Genomic DNA, 19659 nt, shown 5'->3' on the forward strand with positions numbered 1-19659 from the left:
ATTCAAACAACTATGCCTTGGATTTTGTGAATAAGTTAAATCTGTATTTATATGGAGAAAAATGGTAATGTTTCCCAGTTGATTTAGGCTATTGTTGAGTGAATGAAGACTGACTGAGGTAGGGCCTCTCTTATCTCTTGCATCATATCAAGGCACTTTGTTTGGAATACTTTTATTTTTTCTCTTCGGAATTTATACAGTAAACAGCATTTCAAATACAATAAATTCCATTTTCAGGTGTTCAGGTGTCATGAAAGCTCTAAATGTAGCACAATTATAATGGAAAAGCAGTGATTTCATATACTTAGGATTTTTACTATTTTTATTTTATTTGCAGGATGAGTAAGAGATACTTACAGAAAGCAACAAAAGGAAAGCTGCTAATAATAATATTTATTGTAACCTTGTGGGGGAAAGTTGTATCCAGTGCAAACCATCATAAAGGTAAGCTCTTCTGTTTTTTTTTTTCCCTCAGCTCTCTGTGGAAAGTGACTTCCTTTAACACAGACTCTCATGTTCTATCTTCACTGGTCCGTTAGTTTTACTAGGTATGGGTTCTCCCCTGGTAATTCTCTTTAGGTAAAAATGCAGAGAGTTATCCTTAATATGGCTTTGATGGGGGAAGCATGATTGTTTCCAGGATTACTGCCATTTCTGCAAATAGTGTTCAAAGAGTATAGAATCGTGACTCTGCCTTTCCCCGTCACTTCCATTTTTAAGATATTGATGCTAAAATGTTTGGTTACCATGTAATAAACATGAGTTTCAAATTGCAGTCATCCTGGGAATGAAAGCGTCTTTAATGATCTGTGTCTTAATAATATGTATCTATATAAATTTCTCCTCTGTGCTTTTTGTGGATTGGATTTCTTCATGCCAGAGTATCTCGTTGACCACCTTTTGGACTCTATCCCTAATGTGATATTCAGCAGGCTCAGTTCAGAACAAAGTGAGAATATTTGGTTTATACATATGTGTTAAGCCTGACAGTTCAGCCCTTTCTGTTCTCTTTCCTGAGCCGAAGACTCAGTATGATGAATAATCCAAATGAATTAAAATGGGGCTATTTCTGACTGGCCATGTCTGACACTCTGTTCTTACCATAATCAAGTATTCATAACCTGAATAGTCAATTTAGATTTTTCTGTGAAATATGATTTTACAATTCAATTTTCAGTCCTCTGTAAAGTCTAGAGATGAGCAACTTTTAAATTTTATTTTTGGGGGAAGAGGGAGTTAAGAGCGCCTTGAATTTTGTAACACTTAAATTAGTTACACATGTGCATTTAATTAGCATTACATAGAACATTAACACCAGGGAGAGGGAAGACATGGTGTGAGGGAGTGATACCTCTGAGGCAAAATCTTTTCCCCTGTGTTTAAAACCAAAAAGAGACATTTTTCAAAATAAGACAATTTTATGAAGAGGCCCTTCGTATTTCATAATCCTATTTTCACCCCACAGTGTGTGTGTGTGCCTGTGTATACATATTATATTAATTATATCATAGGTCTATTTTAGAATGTTCTTCTTTAATACAGCATACTGATCCACAAATCCTCTTTGATAATTGTTATTTGTTCAAAAATAAAAAGATGTCGAGGAGGACATTATTCCCCATGCCTCCAAATTGGCAACAATGGACCAAATCTAAGGACAAAGTAGTGTTAAATACTCACCTTTTAGTAAGACTTGCAAACTACTTGGGCTCAACAAGAGAAGACACACCATCCCTTCTGTGATGGGTGGCCACCCCCATGCCTTTTCCCAGCCTATAAAAGAATTGAGAGAAATGCGGAGTTTTATAGGAATGGTGGGTGTCACTCTGGTGAAGCAAGGGTTCATGGTAAAGATGCTTTCTCAGCTCCAAAGCCAAGTGATATGATCCATGCAAAATGCCCCTTTTGTTTTAAACTATTTTACCTTTAAAATAATAAGTATAATGTATATGTAAGTCATGTCCATAAAATGAATATGTGGTTCATACTCTCACCACCCAATTTAGAAATGTAACATTTCTAATACTCTGGTAACTGGCCATGTCTGACACTCTGATTTCATTCCTTTGCCTCTTTCCCCAGACAATCACTACTCTTAAATTTTGTGATTATAATTCTTTGGCATTTATTTCTAATTTCACCATGTATTTATATATATGTAAATACACATATTTATGTATATATTTATATATAAATATGTATATATTTTATATATATAAGGCATATTCCTTAATTATGACTGTTACTGAATTTTCATAATAGTATTACACTGTATTTTTCTGTAATTTGCTACTGTGCCCAACAGGTACTTGGGGTGTTCATTGGGGTTGATGGCATATAGCTAGAGTTTATTCTTTTTTACTGTTACTCCACATTTTATTGTATGAAGTCACCACAATTAATATATTTATATTCTTGTACATGAACACTTAGTATTTTATATTCCTGCCATTATGAATGGTGCTTCATAAATATTCTTGCACTTCCCCCCCAGTGCACATGTGCAAGAGTTTCTTGAGAACACAGTCCGAGGAGCAAAATTGCTGGGTCTCGGGGCATGCATATCTTCAGTCTTACCAGATAATGCCAAATGGTTTTCCAAAGTGGTAGTACTAATAAGGTAGTTCAGGGTATTTTCTTACTGTATTTGTAATCTTGCTGTATGTGTAGATCTCTCTCCTTTCTGGGTGATTAGTGCTCAGCATGTCTTATCTCTTTTCTTGATTAGTCTCACCAGAATTGGTCAATTTTATTAGTTTTCTAAGAATCAGCTTTTGCCTTTGTTGATCCTCTCCCTTGTGTCTCTTGTATGTCATTACTTTTGCTCTTATCTTTGTGATTTCATCAGTTGTGTTTGTTTTTGTTTATATAACCAGCACTTAAACTCAGGGTATGCCAGGTATTTGTGGGGAAGTGAAACTTCTTGGATTTCTCAGTGCTCCAAAAAGCCCTAGCCTCCTGAGTCTTTTCACACCTCTAGTTATTTGTGTAGTTAATTGCTTTGATTGAAAGGATGATAAAACTCCTCCTATCTCCTCAAGTGAGCTAAATGTTATAGCTTGGATTAGGTCCCTAGATTAAGTTCTCAAGTGCCAGAAAGATTGGGGCACCACCTGTCCGGGTGTGAAACTCCTGATCTTGGAGACACCTGGGGTTTACTTGGCCCTTAGAAAGATGTATTTACATTCTGAAAGATTCAAGTGAGAACCTAGGATCCTTTCTAACCTATCTCAAAGCAGCAAAAGCTTTTTTTTCCTTTCAGGATGGGAGGAGATGACTGTCTCTCCTATACATAAGTGGAAAAAAACCCATTCTACTCTGTTACTCACCTGTAGAGTTTTCAGCTACTTATGTAGGACATATGACCTGGCCTTCATCATGAGTAAGGCATAGGGCAAAGCAGGCCGATTTACTTATTTCTTACGAGATAATCACAAAAAATCTCTGATTCAGAGCACCTTGTATAAGCATTCAAGATAAAAGTAATAAAGATGAATATTAAAAACTCAACAGCACTATTCTAAGAGCTTTACAGATTTCAGCTCATTTAATCTTCATAACAGTCTCTAAAGTATGTACTATCGTTAAACCCACTTTGCAGATCAGAAACTACAGCAAGGAAAGGTTAAATAATTTGTCCTTGATTGGCTAGTTAGTAACGAGGAGGCAGGATTCAAATTTAGGCAGTCTTGCTTCATACAACCATGATATACAGCTAGTAGTGAATTTCTCTATTTATTTATTTATTTATTTATTCATTCATTCATTCATTCATTCATTTGACAGAGAAAGACAGCGAGAGAGGGAACACAAGCAGGGGGAGTGGGAGAGGGAGAAGCAGGCTTCCTGCCAAGGAGGGAGCCCCATGCGGGGCTCGATCCCAGGACCCTGGGATCATGACCTGAGCCGAAGGCAGACGCTTAACGACTGAGCCACCCAGGCGCCCCAGAATTTCTCTTTATACTATTTGTGGTTTAGTTGACTTCCTAAATCTATGGATTGGTGTCTTTCATGAACTTTGAAAAAATTTCAGGTATTATCTCATCAAATATTTCTTCTACACCTTTATCTCTACTATCTAGAACTCTGGTTATGTGGATGTCAGCTTTCTCACAGTGTCCTCTGTGTGTTTCAACCATTGTATTTTCTACCTTCAAGTCTCTCAGTGAATTCTGGGATATTTATTCACATCTTCCTACCACACTCGTTCTGTGTTCTCTTCAGTCTAATCTGCCCTTTCATCCATATATTGTGTTTTAATTTCATCTATTATAGGCTATTCACAATTTTTTTTTTTTTTTTTGGTGAATTGGCTTTTGATACTGATATATTTTTGTTCTAATTTATGTTTGTATTTCCTCTTTATACACTTGATATATGATATATATGTTTTGTATATGTTATATAGGTCTTTAAATATTATGTATAATTACTATATAATGTATATTAAAATTATGTATATTTTGTATATATTACATATGCAATATATAATATATACAAAACATATATAATATATATGTCATATATATTTTATACATTTAAAAGCATATATAATTATGATATATACTATATTAAAATTACATATTGTATGTACATTTTGTATACATGTTTCATATATATTATATATACATTTTATATTTGAGTTGATGATTCTATTTTATGAAATTTTTCTGTTCTCTTCCTGGTGAGTCTCACTCATGATTTTTTTTTTTTTAAAGATTTTATTTATTTATTTAAGAGAGAATGAGATAGAGAGCATGAGAGGGGGGAGGGTCAGAGGGAGAAGCAGACCCCCCGCCGAGCAGGGAGCCCGATGCGGGACTCGATCCCAGGACTCCAGGATCATGACCTGAGCTGAAGGCAGTCGCTTAACCAACTGAGCCACCCAGGCGCCCCGACTCATGATATTTATTTTAAAGTTTTGTGATTTAAAAAAAATTGTGAGCTAATAATGTTCATTGGAATCATGTATGTGATAATTTTTTTTAAATTTTTTTTTATTCTTATGTTAATCCCCATACATTACATCATTAGTTTTAGATGAAGTGTTCCATGATTCATTGTTTGTGCATAACACCCAGTGCTCCATGCAGAATGTGCCCTCCTCAATACCCATCACCAGGCTAACCCATCCTCCCACCCCCCTCCCCTCTAGAACCGTCAGTTTGTTTTTCAGAGTCCATTGTCTCTCATGGTTCGTCTACCCCTCCGATTTCCCCCACTTCATTCTTCCCCTCCTGCTATCTTCTTCTTCTTCTTCTTCTTCTTTTTTTTTTTTTCTTAACATATATTGCATTATTTGTTTCAGAGGTACAGATCTGAGATTCAACAGTCTTGCACAATTCACAGCACTTACCAGAGCACATACCCTCCCCAGTGTCTATCACCCAGTCGTATGTGAGAATTTTTAAGGCTGTGTTTAGGATGCATTCTTTCAGATGATTTGCATATTATCATATGTCTTAGGTAAGGTTCTTCAAAAGTGGAGCCAAGTCAGGAATTCTTGTTTATGTGATTTATTGAAAGTGCTCTCAGGAGAAGAGCAAGGGCAGCAAGATAGAGCAGAAAAAAAATCTAAACACAAATAGAGTCTCAGCTGGAGGACAGCCTAGTCAGATCCTATGGAGGGGCTCTGAAACATGAATTGCTCCATAGAGTTAGCCTCTCCTTGAGATTAGATAGACGGCATCTTCTACCCTTGTGTTCACTAGTCATTGGCTGTTGATCTATTCCCTCTGGCAGGAAATAGCCTTCCTGGGGAAGTGGCTCTTCTTTTGCAGAGGGTAAACCTCTAAGGAAAGAAAGAGCTATGAACTGTGGTCTGCTAACATTCACAGCAAATGGAGGAAAGGCGCATAGCTGATGAAAAAAGAATCTTGGTAATGTATCAGCATCTATATTCTACTACTCCATTTCTCATAGCCCTCACATCCATTTGCTGCTTAGATAAGTTCACTTCATCCAGGCAAAGCTTATCAAATTGGTCACAATTGGTTGCAATTTCCAAGAAAATGTACTTGAGGAGGGATGGTTCCCCCCCCGGCCCCGACTTAATAATGTAGTTGGTACCAAGGCCATTAATGATACTCATATCTGCCCACTCCCATAGCCATTTTAGATTTCCCTTTCCTTCAGCCAGCACTTCTGCTCATCTGGGAGGCTTGCTTGATGTTTTACCCAGACCTCATACCTGAGAGTTCTGAGCCATGGATGTTCTTAATGCTATGGTTGTACTTAAAAATTTATAGTTATACTGGGTATTTACCCCAAAGATACAAATGTAGTGATCCAAAGGGGCACATGCACCCCAATGTTTATAGCAGCAATGTCCACAATAGCCAAACTATGGAAAGAGCCTAGATGTCCATCAATAGATGAATGAATAAAGATGTGGTATATATATATGAATAAAGAAGATGTGGTGTATACACACACACACACACACACACAATGGAATATTATGCAGCCATCAAAAAAATGAAATCTTGCCATTTGCAATGATGTGGATGGAACTAGAGGGTATTATGCTAAGCGAAATAAGTCAATCAGAGAAAGATAGGTATCATATGATCCCACTGATATGAGGAATTTGAGAAACAAGACAGAGGATCATATGGGAAGAGAGGGAAAAATGAAACAAGATGAAACCAGAGAGGGAGACAAACCACAAACTGAGGATTGCTGGAGTGGCAGGGGGTGGGAGGGATGGGGTGGCTGGGTGATGGACACTGGGGAGGGTATGTGTTATGAGCACTGTGAATTGTGTAAGACTGATGAATCACAGACCTGTACCCCTGAAACAAATAATACATTATATGTTAATAAAAATTTTTTAAAAAATTTATAGTCATAACTGGGTATGGGGATGCCCAAAAATGGCCCAGTGAATCATCTGAGAGCCTAACATACTCTTCTCTGCACTCCCCCTCCCACACACAGCAGCCACTCTCTTCCTCAGGGTTATCAGTGTCATTTACCACATCAATATTAACTCCTTTCTTTCTTGTTGGCCTTTGGGGTTGACCAGGAAGCAGCTGTAGCTTTATGTTTAACAGGACTCTTACTGTTTCGCCTGGTAAAGGCATCCCCTTCCCGGGAATCAGTACCCCTAGACTCTTAGAGTCTCTTGGTAGTTTTCATAGGAATATTAAGATTAGTAATTCTGATGGAAAATTTGTTTTACTTGGTAATTTTCAAGTACCTGCAATAAGGCCCAAGAATATAGCAGCACATAAAAGAGGCAAAAATCTTTGTCTTTATGGAGTTTTTGTCCTGGAGGTAGGAAAACAGATAATAAAAAGAAAAAATAGTTTTATCATATAAATGCTATGAAAAAAATAGAAGAGGAGGTCTAAGAAGTGTTCAAGAGGGATTGTAATTTTAAATAAGGCCTTTGGGTAAGACCTAAAGTTTCCAGTGGAGCCAGCCACAGAAATATCTAGGGGAAAGATGTTCCAGGCAAAGCAGCAATAAGTATGAATGCTTTCAAGTAGGAGCATGCTTGGAGACAGTGAGTTATAGCAAGAAGGATGATATTCATAGAGTAGATTATCTAAGAAAGAGAGTGGTAGGAGATTAGGTCATTACAGAACAGGTAAACGTAGAAGATAAAAGAATGGAATAAATAACTCTCGAAAATATCAGTTGCTATAGCATTGTGCTCTCAAGAGCAACTAAATGGAGAATTGTGTTACTCTGTTTTCTGAACACGACATAGAAACACTAGAAATCCAGAGCATTTGGATTTGAAAAATGAGGTATCGAAAAATCAGAAAATGTTACCAGCTTAATAAAATATTCTGAACTTTGGGAACTAAAAGTCCCTCACACACAGATAAATAAGTTTATTGCTCAAACTGCCACGGAGGTTCAGTTCAGAATTCTTATGATTGTACTGAGCTGGACATTTTGGGAGGGGGTGGTGATTAACTCAGAGCATTGTGATAGCCAGTCAGAAAGCATAAGCTGTATATCCCCCTTGGAAACAATTACATTAGGTCCAGCTTCAGATATTAGGGATCAGAGAGGAAACATTTCAGTTGAGGACTCCAAGTTCCTAAAAGAAAAATATAGTCATTAATCTTAGAAGGCTAATATGTTTTCTTGCCTTTTCTTCCTCTACCCATCACGTCCAAGCTAAATTTAAAGAAAATGAGTCATCATTGGATATTTGGGTTGGTAAAGGATCTGTATTTAGTGTAAAAGAAATACACATGGGTGAGTTATATATAAAAAAGAAAATCAAAATTCATTAGCTAAGATTGAGTACATCATATCCTCATTGTCATATGAAGTAATTACTCATCTGATTTGGGACTTTTGATTACATGGAATTTTTTCAAAGGAAAAAACAATTCAGATGATTTTTAGTTCAAAGCCTGGATGGTAGAGCAGTCATTTAATTTTTTTAACCAAAAAAAAAAAGGTTTTTTTTTTGTCTGTTGGTTTGATAGTTTATTCAATTATCCAACCAAACTACCCGATAAACAAAATCTATTTTGAGGGTCTGTCAATCTATATTGAGATTGCTAATCTATTTTGAGGGTTGAGTTTTAGATCAAGTTCTGGAGATATGGTACAGCATAGGGGATATAGCCCATGGTATTGTAATAGCGTTATATAATGACAGATGGAAGCTACACTTGCGGTGAGCACAGCAAAAGGTATAAACTTATCAAATCACTGTGTTGTACACCTGAAACTAATGTAACATTGTGTTTTGACTATACTTCAGTAAAAATCAAAGTGAACAAAACAAGCATGCCCCATGTGCTATGAATCTTACAGTATAGTCAAGGAAAAAATTAATCTGATAATCAAATATTTAATTAAAATTGTATTAAAGTATTGTAAAAAAATTTCAGGATAAGAGTATCTAAACTGTAAAATGGCTGGAGGGTGGTCAGGAAAGTCTTTTCTAGAGAATAGATACTTGAACTGAGTTTTGAATGGGGAGTGGGAGTTAAGTAGGCAGAGGATGGGGCATCCAGGCAGGAGGAGCTGCATGTGCAAGATGCTGAGACATGAAGGCACAGAATGCTCTGGATCTTGAAGATTGCTGTGTCTGTAGGGAAAAAAAGAGGAAGTGGGTGGTGCTCATTCAGCTTGGAGAGGTGGCTGGGGTAGCTCACTGGGGCTATATTCAGAATGCTAGTTTACTTACAGTTAAAATTGATCCAATTTAGTTATGCTATTACTAGATTCTCTTGGGCTGGTTTGCACCTGATTATGATGTACACCAAAGTTTAAGAACCCTAATTTATAATTCAACATCCATTCATGATAAAAACTCTCAACAAAGTGGGCTTAGAGGGAACATACTTCAACCATTATAAAGGCCATATGAAAAGCCCTCAGCTAACATCGTACTCAATGGTGAAAAACTGAGAGCTTTTTTCCTAAGAACAAGACAAGGATGTCCACTCTCACCACTTTTATTCAACACAGTACTAGAAGTCCTAGTCACAGCAATCAGATAAGAAAAAGAAATAGATATTCCTATTGGTAAGAAAGCAGTTAAGCTGTCACTGTTTGCAGATGACATAATATTACACACAGAAAACCCTAAAGACGCCACCAAAAAACTATGAGAAGTAATAAATAAATTCAATAAAGTTGCAGGATACAAAATCAATACCCAGGAATTGGTAGAGTTTCTACACACTAATAATGAAGTAGCAGGAAGAGAAATAAAGAAAACATTTCCATCTACAACTGCACCAAAAAGAATAAAACACCTAGGAATAAGCTTAACAAAGGAGATGAAAGACCTGTACTCTGAAAACTATAAAACAATGATAAAATTCATGGTGTTGCAAGGATCTTGTTTGTGAAAACAACTGGATTAATGTTTCTAGAGAAAGAAAAATGGCCAGAACATAAGCTGACCTTATTCTGGACTTTTAACAACACATTTAATTATTTAGTTTTCAGAGAAATGTTTATTTGAGAAATTTTCATAACAAGAGAAGTACCAAGAAGACAAATAGGGACACCCATAATTTTTCCACATAGTAATTACTAGATGGCATTTGCATGTATTTTTTCTGATTTACTTTATGAACATATTAAAATGTCTGAGAGCTTGATGTTCATTCATTTACATATTATGTAAACACATTTATTGACGTGGACTTAGGTGTATGAGAGAATGAGCTGGTGATTCTGTTTTAAACCATGCAGATAGGGGTATTGTTTTCCTGGAATTTACCCTTTTATATCCTGATATTTTTTTTCTTTTTATTTTAAGATATCTCATGCTTGCAGAATAGTGCATAAAACATATATGTACCCATGAAAGAATAATTATAAAGCAAACAACTGGGCAACTACCAACCAGGACAAGAAATAGAATGTCAGCCCCTCACCATCCCTCATGCCTCACCCTGATTACAACCCCTCCTCCCACAGACATACTGTACTCTTTTCCTGACTTTCTACCCCTAAACAATAGAATATAATTTTATTTGGTTTTTAATTTTGTAAAAATGGAATCCTAGTGTGATTTTCTGCTTACCCTGAAGATTTTCTCTTGAGGTTCATCTATGCTGTGACATAGGACCCCACTCTATGAAAATATTGTGATGTGTTTATTTCTTTTACTGTTGACAGACATATGGGTCTTTCAAGTTGTTGGTTGTTTTTGACAATGCTGCTGTGGACATTATTGTACATGTATTTTGGTTTACAAGTACAAAATTTCCCTAGGATATATTTCTAAGATTGGAGATTTATGAGTCATATGATAACCACATATTTAACTTTTTTTCCCACTTTGTATAGTTAACAGTAAATGATGTGTATTTACTTATATATCTAAAAACTATTAAGAAGCACATAATTGGGGCATAAGAAAACATAATAATGTACTCTAAATTACTTTGGTAAATTACTTACCTCTAGTGTCAGATTTCTTTTTTTTTTTTTAAGATTTTATTTATTTATTTGAGAGAGAGAGAATGAGAGACAGAGAGCACGAGAGGGAAGAGGGCAGAGGGAGAAGCAGACCCCCTGCTGAGCAGGGAGCCCGATGCACGACTTGATCCCGGGACTCCAGGATCATGACCTGAGCCGAAGGCAGTCGCTTAACCAACTGAGCTACCCAGACGCCCTAGTGTCAGATTTCTTTGGGACTTTTTTGTTAGTACTAACATAAAATTTTTGTGCAATAACTATTTACATTTAATATTTAATAATTGTTCATTGGGTTTATTAATAAATTTTGTTCATATGAATTTCTTTATAGAGTTAACACTAATGAGAATTTCTGGAGTCAAAAAGAATGAAACAGATTTGTATCATTACACATTTACTCAGGAATGAGGAAATCATACTAAGGTGGTTTAAAATAGGGAATTGGTTACAAAAGTGTTGAAAGAGGAGGAGAAAGAAACAAGGAATGATGATAGTACTACTCAGACAGTGGTAACCGCAGAAAGCCATTCCTCCCCCTAGAGGTGGAGGAGCATAAAGAAGCAGAATTACCCAGAGCTCCTGGATGGATTTGCTGTTGAGGTCGCTGAAGCACTGCTGCTGCTATAGGAATCACTTCCATTGCCACTGAGCAGGAAGCCTGTTCCAGTTCCCTCATGACATTGCAGGGCCTGGGAGGCTGAATGCTGCCAATGCTACTAGACTTTGCTAATGCTGTGAACCGCCCCCCAGACATTTACATTATCCTCCCTTAGTACTTCTGAAACCAGAAGCAGGAAAAGATAATAGATGACTCTTACTCCCTTCAGTCTCCCCCCTCCTTTTTTTAAATTGTTATGTTAGTCACCGTACAGTACTTCATTAGTTTTTGGTGTAGTGTTCCATGATTCATTGTTTGCGTATAACACCAAGTGCTCATTGCAATACGTGCCCTCCTTAAAGACCCATCACCAGGCTAACCCATCCCCATTGCCCACTGAAACCCTTAGTTTGTTTCCCGGAATCCATAGTTTCTCATGGTTCGTCTCCCCCTCTGATTTCCCCCTTCCGTTTCCCCCCTTTTACTAATGTCTTCCATGTTATTCTTTATGTTCCACACATGAGTGAAACCATATGATAATTGTCTTTCTCTGCTTGACTTATTTCACTTAGCATAATCTCCTCCAATTCCATCACGTGGATGCAAAAGTTGGGTATTCGTCCTTTCTGATGGCTGAGTAATATTCCATTGTATATATGGACCACATCTTCTTTATCCATTCATCTGTTGAAGGGCATCTCAGCTCCTTCCACAGTTTGGCTATTGTGGACATTGCTGCCATGAACATTGGGGCATACGTGCCCCTTCTTTTCACTACATCTGTATCTTTGGGATAAATACCCAGGAGTGCAATTGCTGGGTCATAGGGTGGGTAGCTCTATTTTTAACTTTTTGAGGAACCTCTACACTCTTTTCCAAAGTCGCTGTACCAACTTGTATTCCCACCAACAGTGTAAGAAGGTTTCCCTTTCTCCACAACCTCTCCAACATTTGTTGTTTCTTGCCTTGTCAATTTTTGCCATTCTAACTGGTGTAAGGTGGTATCTTAATGTGGTTTTGATTTGAATTTCCCTGATGGCTAATGATGTTGAACATTTTTTCATGTGTCTATTAGCCATTTGTATGTCTTCTTTGGAGAAGTGTCTGTTCATGTCTTGTGCACATTTTTTGACTTGATTATTTGGTTTTTGGGTGTTGGGTTTGAGAAATTCCTTATAGATCTTGGATATCAGCCCTTTGTCTGTAGTGTTATTTGCAAATATCTTCTCCCATTCCATGGGTTGCCTGTTTGTTTTGTTGTCAGTCTCCCTTTCTTATGAGAGCCTTCCTCCTAGAAACAGGCTCCAAGATGGAATTCAGTATGTAAGAAATTTACTGGAGGAAACATTTTTGAAGTACAAAGGGGGCAGGAGCAGGAGTAGATGGGGGTGAGCCTTCAGACCATGAGGAAGGTCTGATCCCTGTGAAAGAAGAGAAGGAAGGAAGGAAGGTTGAGTAGGAAGAGCCTCAAAACTTGAGCCCAGTTTTGAAAACGTCTTATCCAAGCCAATTTGGAATCCTTGAGCAAAGATTACCCTTTGTCCCATAATGGGCTGTAGTATTCCTGTCATGCTCAGTCATTGACTGGTAGCAGCTCAGGGAATGTGTGGCCTTTGTTGGGGCCTATAATGGATCTACAGGTGGGGCAGATGGAGGTCACAGGTCAACTATGTTCTTTGCGATGTGTTCTTTTGAGGGAGATGGAAGCACACCTCTTATGGTTGTCATACCTTGATGGGCAAAATCTAAGCCACAAGGCAATCTGAGAAATCTAGTATCTAAGCTGCTAGCCCCCTTGAGTACAGAGAGGAATGAAAACAGAAAACTGTTGGAGAAGGGGTACCTGGGTGGATCAGTTGCTTAAGCACCTGCCTTCAGCTCAAGTCATGATCCCAGGATCCTGGGATGGAGCCTAAAAGCTGAGCAGGGAGCCCCCTTCTCCCTCCCTCTACCTCTGCCCCTTCCCCTGCTCATGCTCTCTCTCAAGTAAATAAATAAAATCTTTAAAAAAAATGTTGAAGAGGGGCGCCTGGGTGGCTCAGTCATTAAGCATCTGCCTTCGGCTCAGGTCATAATCCCAGGGTCCTGGGGTCGAGCCCCACATCAGGCTCCCTGCTCGGCAGGAAGCCTGTTTCTCCCTCTTCTACTCCCCCTGCTTATGTTCCTGCTCTCTCTCTCTCTGTCAAATAAATAAATAAAATCTTAAAAAAAAAAGTTGAAGAAAATGACAAATATCTACCACCGGAATATTTATACAGGAATTTATATTATTTATATAGGAATATTTAGATTGTCAAATTACTCTTTATTCCCTCACAAAGGTATATAAAACTTTGCATCTCACCAGTCTGAAAATATTGGCTACTAATTTTAAAAAATCTTTGTTAAATCAAAAGTTCCTGACATAGTCTTTTATTCAAGTTTTAATTAATATTTTTGAGTACTAATGAATGAATAAATTTTTGAACTCTTCATTTTCTATTATTTGAATTATTCATCAATTCCTTTGCCAATTCGATGTTTCTTTCTTTTGATCTGTTTGAAACCTTACATAACTCTTACAGCTTGATCATATTCATTGTGTATCTTCAGTATATACACTGAATTTCAAATTTAATGTTTTAAAATAATGTTTGTATTTCTCAGAACACAAAGCATTCCTACACTGTTGTTGGAGAAAATTTAGAAAATGTATAAAAATATAAAGAAACTTTAAAACACCTGTAATCCTATACATAAATCACTAATTACTTATTATATTATTCATATAATAATATCAAGAATATATTATATCCATAGGTTTTTCTCCTTTCTTTTTATATTGCCAGCATATCTTCATGTTTCCTGTGAAAATATTTAACCATACTATAGTACTGGGTATCTGAGCTGTTTATTTTTCTCTAGTAAGAATAATCCTGCAATAAACATTTGTATGTGCAATTGTTTTTCCCCATATCTGTTCAATTAGGCTAGATTTTTAGTGATAGAATTACTAGGGCAAACGGCTTAAATATTAAAATATTACTGTGTTTTGACAGTGGTATTTTTAACTATAAAAATAATTTGTGTTCATTTTAGAATATTTGGAAAATATAAAAGAAGCACTGACAAAAACAATCTAATATACTCACAGGATGTTCATTTATTAATATTTATATATGTTAAATGTATGCATTTTGATATATATTGTCATGTTGCAAACATCCCAATTTACATTCCCATCAGCACGGAATTTATACATTCTTGTCAACACTGAGATTTACTATTCTATTTGATCTTTGTCAACTTCATCCTGTTTTAATTTGCAATTTTTAATTACTAAAATGATACACATCATCATTGATTTATTGACCATTAGTATTTTTATTATCTTTGCATGTGTTTTGTCTGTTGTTTTTATTAGATGACCCTGTTTTTATTTATGGCTTTATGAAAGCACTTTATAAGGAGCTAATGTTTGGTGTTATGTTACCAGTGGTTTATATTTTGCCTAGTCACTGGATTAGCATGTATTGTGTATGAGCACAACTCAGAGTCCCAGTCTGTTTTAATCCAGGCTTCTTTTACTAACTGTAGGTAATGTTGCTTTCTTTTTTGGTTGGGGGGTAGAGTATCTGGATACTTCCAAGAGAGTTTCCTTTACCTTAAATTAAAAAAAGTATATTGCCAATATATATCTAGGTTTGATTTCTTTTAATTATGGAGTGAGTCTTTTCAAGCTTAGATTTCAGTTTTCAAAAAAAACCTTACTTTTACTCTGTATTTAATAATACTTTTGTCTTTTTGTTCTGTTTTGTTTTTTCCCTCCTCTGTTTCTGGATCCCCTATTGTTTGGATGTTTGGCCTCGACTTGTCTTCTTATAGTCTTAGATTTTCTGTCTTTCTGCTTTATGGTTTTTTGGGGTGTGTATGTGTGGATATCTTTACGTTTATTGTCTAAACCTGTGTAAAATTTTATATCTTCTTTTATCCTTTTGATTTCTCTGTGCTCTCCATTTTGTATACTGAATGTGCTCCTGCACCCCATTTATAAGTATTTTTTCTTGCATGGTCTTGCTTCTAATATTTTTTCCCTCCTTGTTCTTTTAGTTTCTGTCTTCCATGCTATAAGCTTTTCTCAGATAGCTGATAGCAAACTGTCTCCTCTGGAAGTTCTGAGCATGTCACTGGAGCTTGTAGAGTTTGAGAGTCAATTTAAGATGATGTGTCAGAACTTTTATTGGAGGACCAATGATGTCAGTACGTTTGAGTTTTCTTATTTGGACTGGCCAGATTTCTTTTCTTTTCTTTTCTTTTTAAAGATTTTATTTATTTATTTGACAGAGAGAGAGACACAGCGAGAGAGGGAACACAAGCAGGGGGAGAGGGAGAGGGAGAAGCAGACTCCCGGCTGATCAGGGAGCCAGATGCGGGGCTCCATCCCAGGACCCTGGGACCATGACCTAAGCCGAAGGCAGACGCTTAAACATCTGAGCCATCCAGGCGCCCCTGGACTGGCCAGATTTCTTAGAGAAGAATCCTTTAATCTCTTGGCTGGGAATGTCAGAGAGTTGAAAGACAAAAGCGGGTGGGGTGAGGAATTATGTCTCACTTCAATTCTATAGTTCATTCAGTATGGTGCCTACAACCTCTACTCTCTCTTGTGTTCCCCAGTCCTGAGATTACCTCTGTGTCTCTCCTCAAATAATAAACCAGGTTGGCAGGTGGACAGCTGCCTGGTGACAAAGAATGATGGAGAATAACCGAAGATTTAATTGCTTCTCAGACAGCTTTCACCAATGCTCCTAATTATTGCCCTCAATCCTATACCCTTTCCAGGCCTATCTGCTGCTTCCAGTCCCCCATTTTCTGATAATTCTGCACTGCCAGCCTAGAGATTCTCTTTTTTTGAGGCCAGTAAGTTAATTCTAAAATTTTGTTGCTGTTGCCTCCTACTTAAATGCGTTTTTCAACCAACATTTAAATCAGAACACTAATCATGTTTTATATTTTCTTTTCTGTTTTCTTCTACTTTTTCTTGTTAGGCTTTGTTTTACTTCCACATATCTCTTTTCCAATTCCACACTTTTGCTCCACATTCTGTTGTTGTAGCTCATTTTTCATCCTTGCTTTGATCAAGTGCATTTTTCTTGAATTATATGGGAGTACAAAGCAGGAGTTTTATAAACTTTTTAAAATGTCTCATATATTCTTATATGATGCTATGATATTGCTTTTAGAGTAACTATAATATCTTCCTTTCATTAAAAAATACCATTCTGCAGGCCTTGTTTTTTCTTCCTATTTTCTCATCCATTCCTATTATTTGTTCCAAAAGGGGGGGTGGGTCTTGAATTTTCTCTCCTCATGTGTATTCTCTTGGAATTCTATTCTCAGAATGTAGAATTCTGAAGCTATGGCTAGTTCTATTAGTTCCTGCTTGGTTTCTTAGTATTTGTGGAAGCTGTTGTGATAGGCACCAGATATATGCGTCTAACTGGGGGCTTGGTATTGGTAAAGCTGCCTTGCTAGATACACACGACATTCCCACCTTCTTCTGAAGGCTGCTACTGGTGAAGTCAAGGGAGGGTACCGTTATCCTTCTGGTTTTCTGTTTGGCCTCTCAGGACATCTGTTTAACCCTGAAAGTTTAGAAAGCATTCTCAACAGCATGCTGTCCACTCCACGGCTTACTCTTGCTATCTTCACAGTGGTTCAGGCCAGAGTCTTCGGCATTATCTTTGACCGCTTTCTTGCCATCTCCACTCACATCCAATCAATAGTAAAATCCTATTAGTTTTAATTCCTAACTGCCTTTCAAATCTGAATGTTCCCCATCTCCATGGTCTTTATCTTCTTTGAGCTACTGCAATTCACTTCTCATCCAGTATTTCCTGACTCTGATCCGTTATCTACACAGCTACGGAAGTGAGCTTTTAAAAGTAAATATTTGGCAATTTTACTTCTTTACTTAGAACCCTTAAGATAAAGTTCAAAATTTCTAACATGATTGACAAAGCCCTGTGTGATTTGTCTCTTGTCTTCTTCTTTAGGTACCTTCCCTCTTTGTATGGTCCAGACACATTCTCTTTTGCAGTTTCTTGAAGGCACTGGGTTCCTTTATGTGACCTTTGCCTCTGTGAGCTTTTTGCATTTTATTACTTTATTTGTCTAGCTAACTGTAAGCCATTATTCATGTTTATTATCTCCCCCAGAAAGCTTTTCATATTCTTGTAGGTTAGTTTCTCTGTCATATGGCCAAATAGTACCTTGCACACTTTATATCTCTTATCCTAATTGTAATTGATTATTTGTACCATTATTTGTTAATGCTTACTTTTCCACTTAGCTATAAGCTCTATGAATATAGATCCAAGTATATTTCTTAGATCAGCATTGCCTGTTCCTAACAGTATCTAACATAACTAAAATTACAACGTGATCTCTTCTTTTAAATATGCTCTTTAGATTTCATATTTTAAAACATTGAACAGAAATTTACAAATTTACAAAATTGCAAAAGAGTTTAAGAAATTAATAGCAATAGCAGATACCTTTGGTGTTTTTTTTTTTTCTTTTATTTTAGTGGTGGTAGGTCTAGTGTTCCAGCATTAAGTATAATGTTGACTTTAAAAAAATAGTTTAAAAATTACATTTAAGAAATCTTTTTTGCTATATTTTCTCTTATTATTTTAAGGTATTGGGTTTTGCTTTCTTTTTTTTTTTTTTTAAAGATTTTATTTATTTGACAGAGAGAGATACAGCGAGAGAGGGAACACAAGCAGGGGGAGTGGGAGAGGGAGAAGCAGGTTTCCCGCTGAGCGGGGAGCCCAATGCAGGGCTCGATCCCAGGACCCTGGGACCATGACCTGAGCGGAAGGCAGATGCTTAATGACTGAGCCACCCAGGCGCCCCTGGGTTTTGCTTTCAATTTAGGATGTATTTGGAAGTATAGAATTAGAGAAATTCTGAATATTTAAAGTTAAAAATTGATAATCATTATTTTTAGTATGACTTCAATACATTATTTACTTGGGCTTTCACTATCTCATGCATTCAAGAATTTTTTGGTAATAAACCTAAAGCAGAACAGGTCTACTATGAGGAGAATGAATCTTACTATTTCAAGAAATACAATGTAGTTTTTCTGATATTGGTGGGTTTAATAGTCACTGAATGAATTTATATATCATTATTGCATAGTTGCATGCTTAAAAACAGATGAAAATCATAAAGCATTCATTCTCTTTTGATTGTGAATAATTCATTAATTAAAAAATATGTAGTTATTTTCAGGCCTACACTGGACATTGTATAGCTATCAAAAAACATTCTATAACTTACTTATTTGGGGGAATTTATTTAATGTATTCCAATGACTGACCCTCATCATGTAGTAATAATCAAAGGAAGTCAAAGATATCTTGAATTAATTTAATTTAGAATTTGCTAATCCTTGTTTACTTAGAGGAGTGTTTCTCAACCATTTTCTCATTTTTGCCCTCTAAGGAGCTTTTTAGATTTTTTTTTCCTAGTTGACCCCCACTCTTTTGAGATTTTAATATCACAGATATACTGTATATCTGTTTATTATGTGCTGTATCTATAGCTATGATTTATAGTTAGTAAGATTTTTTCTCATGAATCAGTTTTCACCCCTATTGAAAATGCATGACCCAAAGTTAGTCAATTTTTCTTACTATGATACCTGTTTCATAGTATTATTCTCCTGTCATTAATCATCATTTTGAAAAGTCCCAAATACCATATTGACATAACAGACTTCAAGGACTTGGGGGAGCTAATATAACCTAGTAGATCAATCATCAACATTTTAATGAGTTCATATGGCAATGTATTTGAGGGAAAAAGTTGTTTCATATATCATATGATTTATTTCACATTTTTTTTTCATGAGTGTGGTAAGAAAAAACTCTGGCCTACTAATTTCTAGAATATTTGTTTAATCACACCAGCCTCCTGACCTTAGTCCTGTGAACACCTTTCTTATCAAGTTACCAAACCATACTGTTCTATAATTTTTATAATAATATAAGTTATCAGGCCACTGGGAAATATTATTAGTATCTTCTCTAGTTTCTACTTTTTCATATTGTGAGTTCCATGTCTGTATCACTAACATAGTGGATGTCCATATAATAGGAAGT

The 19659-nt window shown here is 36.4% G+C and overlaps 1 protein-coding gene across 1 annotated transcript in view; it reads left to right on the forward strand.

Moving 5' to 3' along the window:
• Window positions 1-338: 338 nt before the first annotated feature.
• TAFA2 (TAFA chemokine like family member 2) overlaps window positions 339-19659 on the forward strand; it is a 158457-nt gene continuing 139136 nt past the window's right edge. The window contains exon 1 of the mRNA XM_054506954.2: window positions 339-444. Coding sequence (XP_054362929.1) covers window positions 339-444 — 106 coding nt within the window. The remainder of the gene's footprint in view (window positions 445-19659) is intronic.

Source organism: Mirounga angustirostris, unplaced genomic scaffold (assembly GCF_029215605.1).
Source record: "Mirounga angustirostris isolate CCGP_5_RB_7025 unplaced genomic scaffold, mMirAng1.0.hap1 SCAF_5, whole genome shotgun sequence".
In the NCBI taxonomy this organism is placed as follows: Eukaryota; Metazoa; Chordata; class Mammalia; order Carnivora; family Phocidae; genus Mirounga; species Mirounga angustirostris.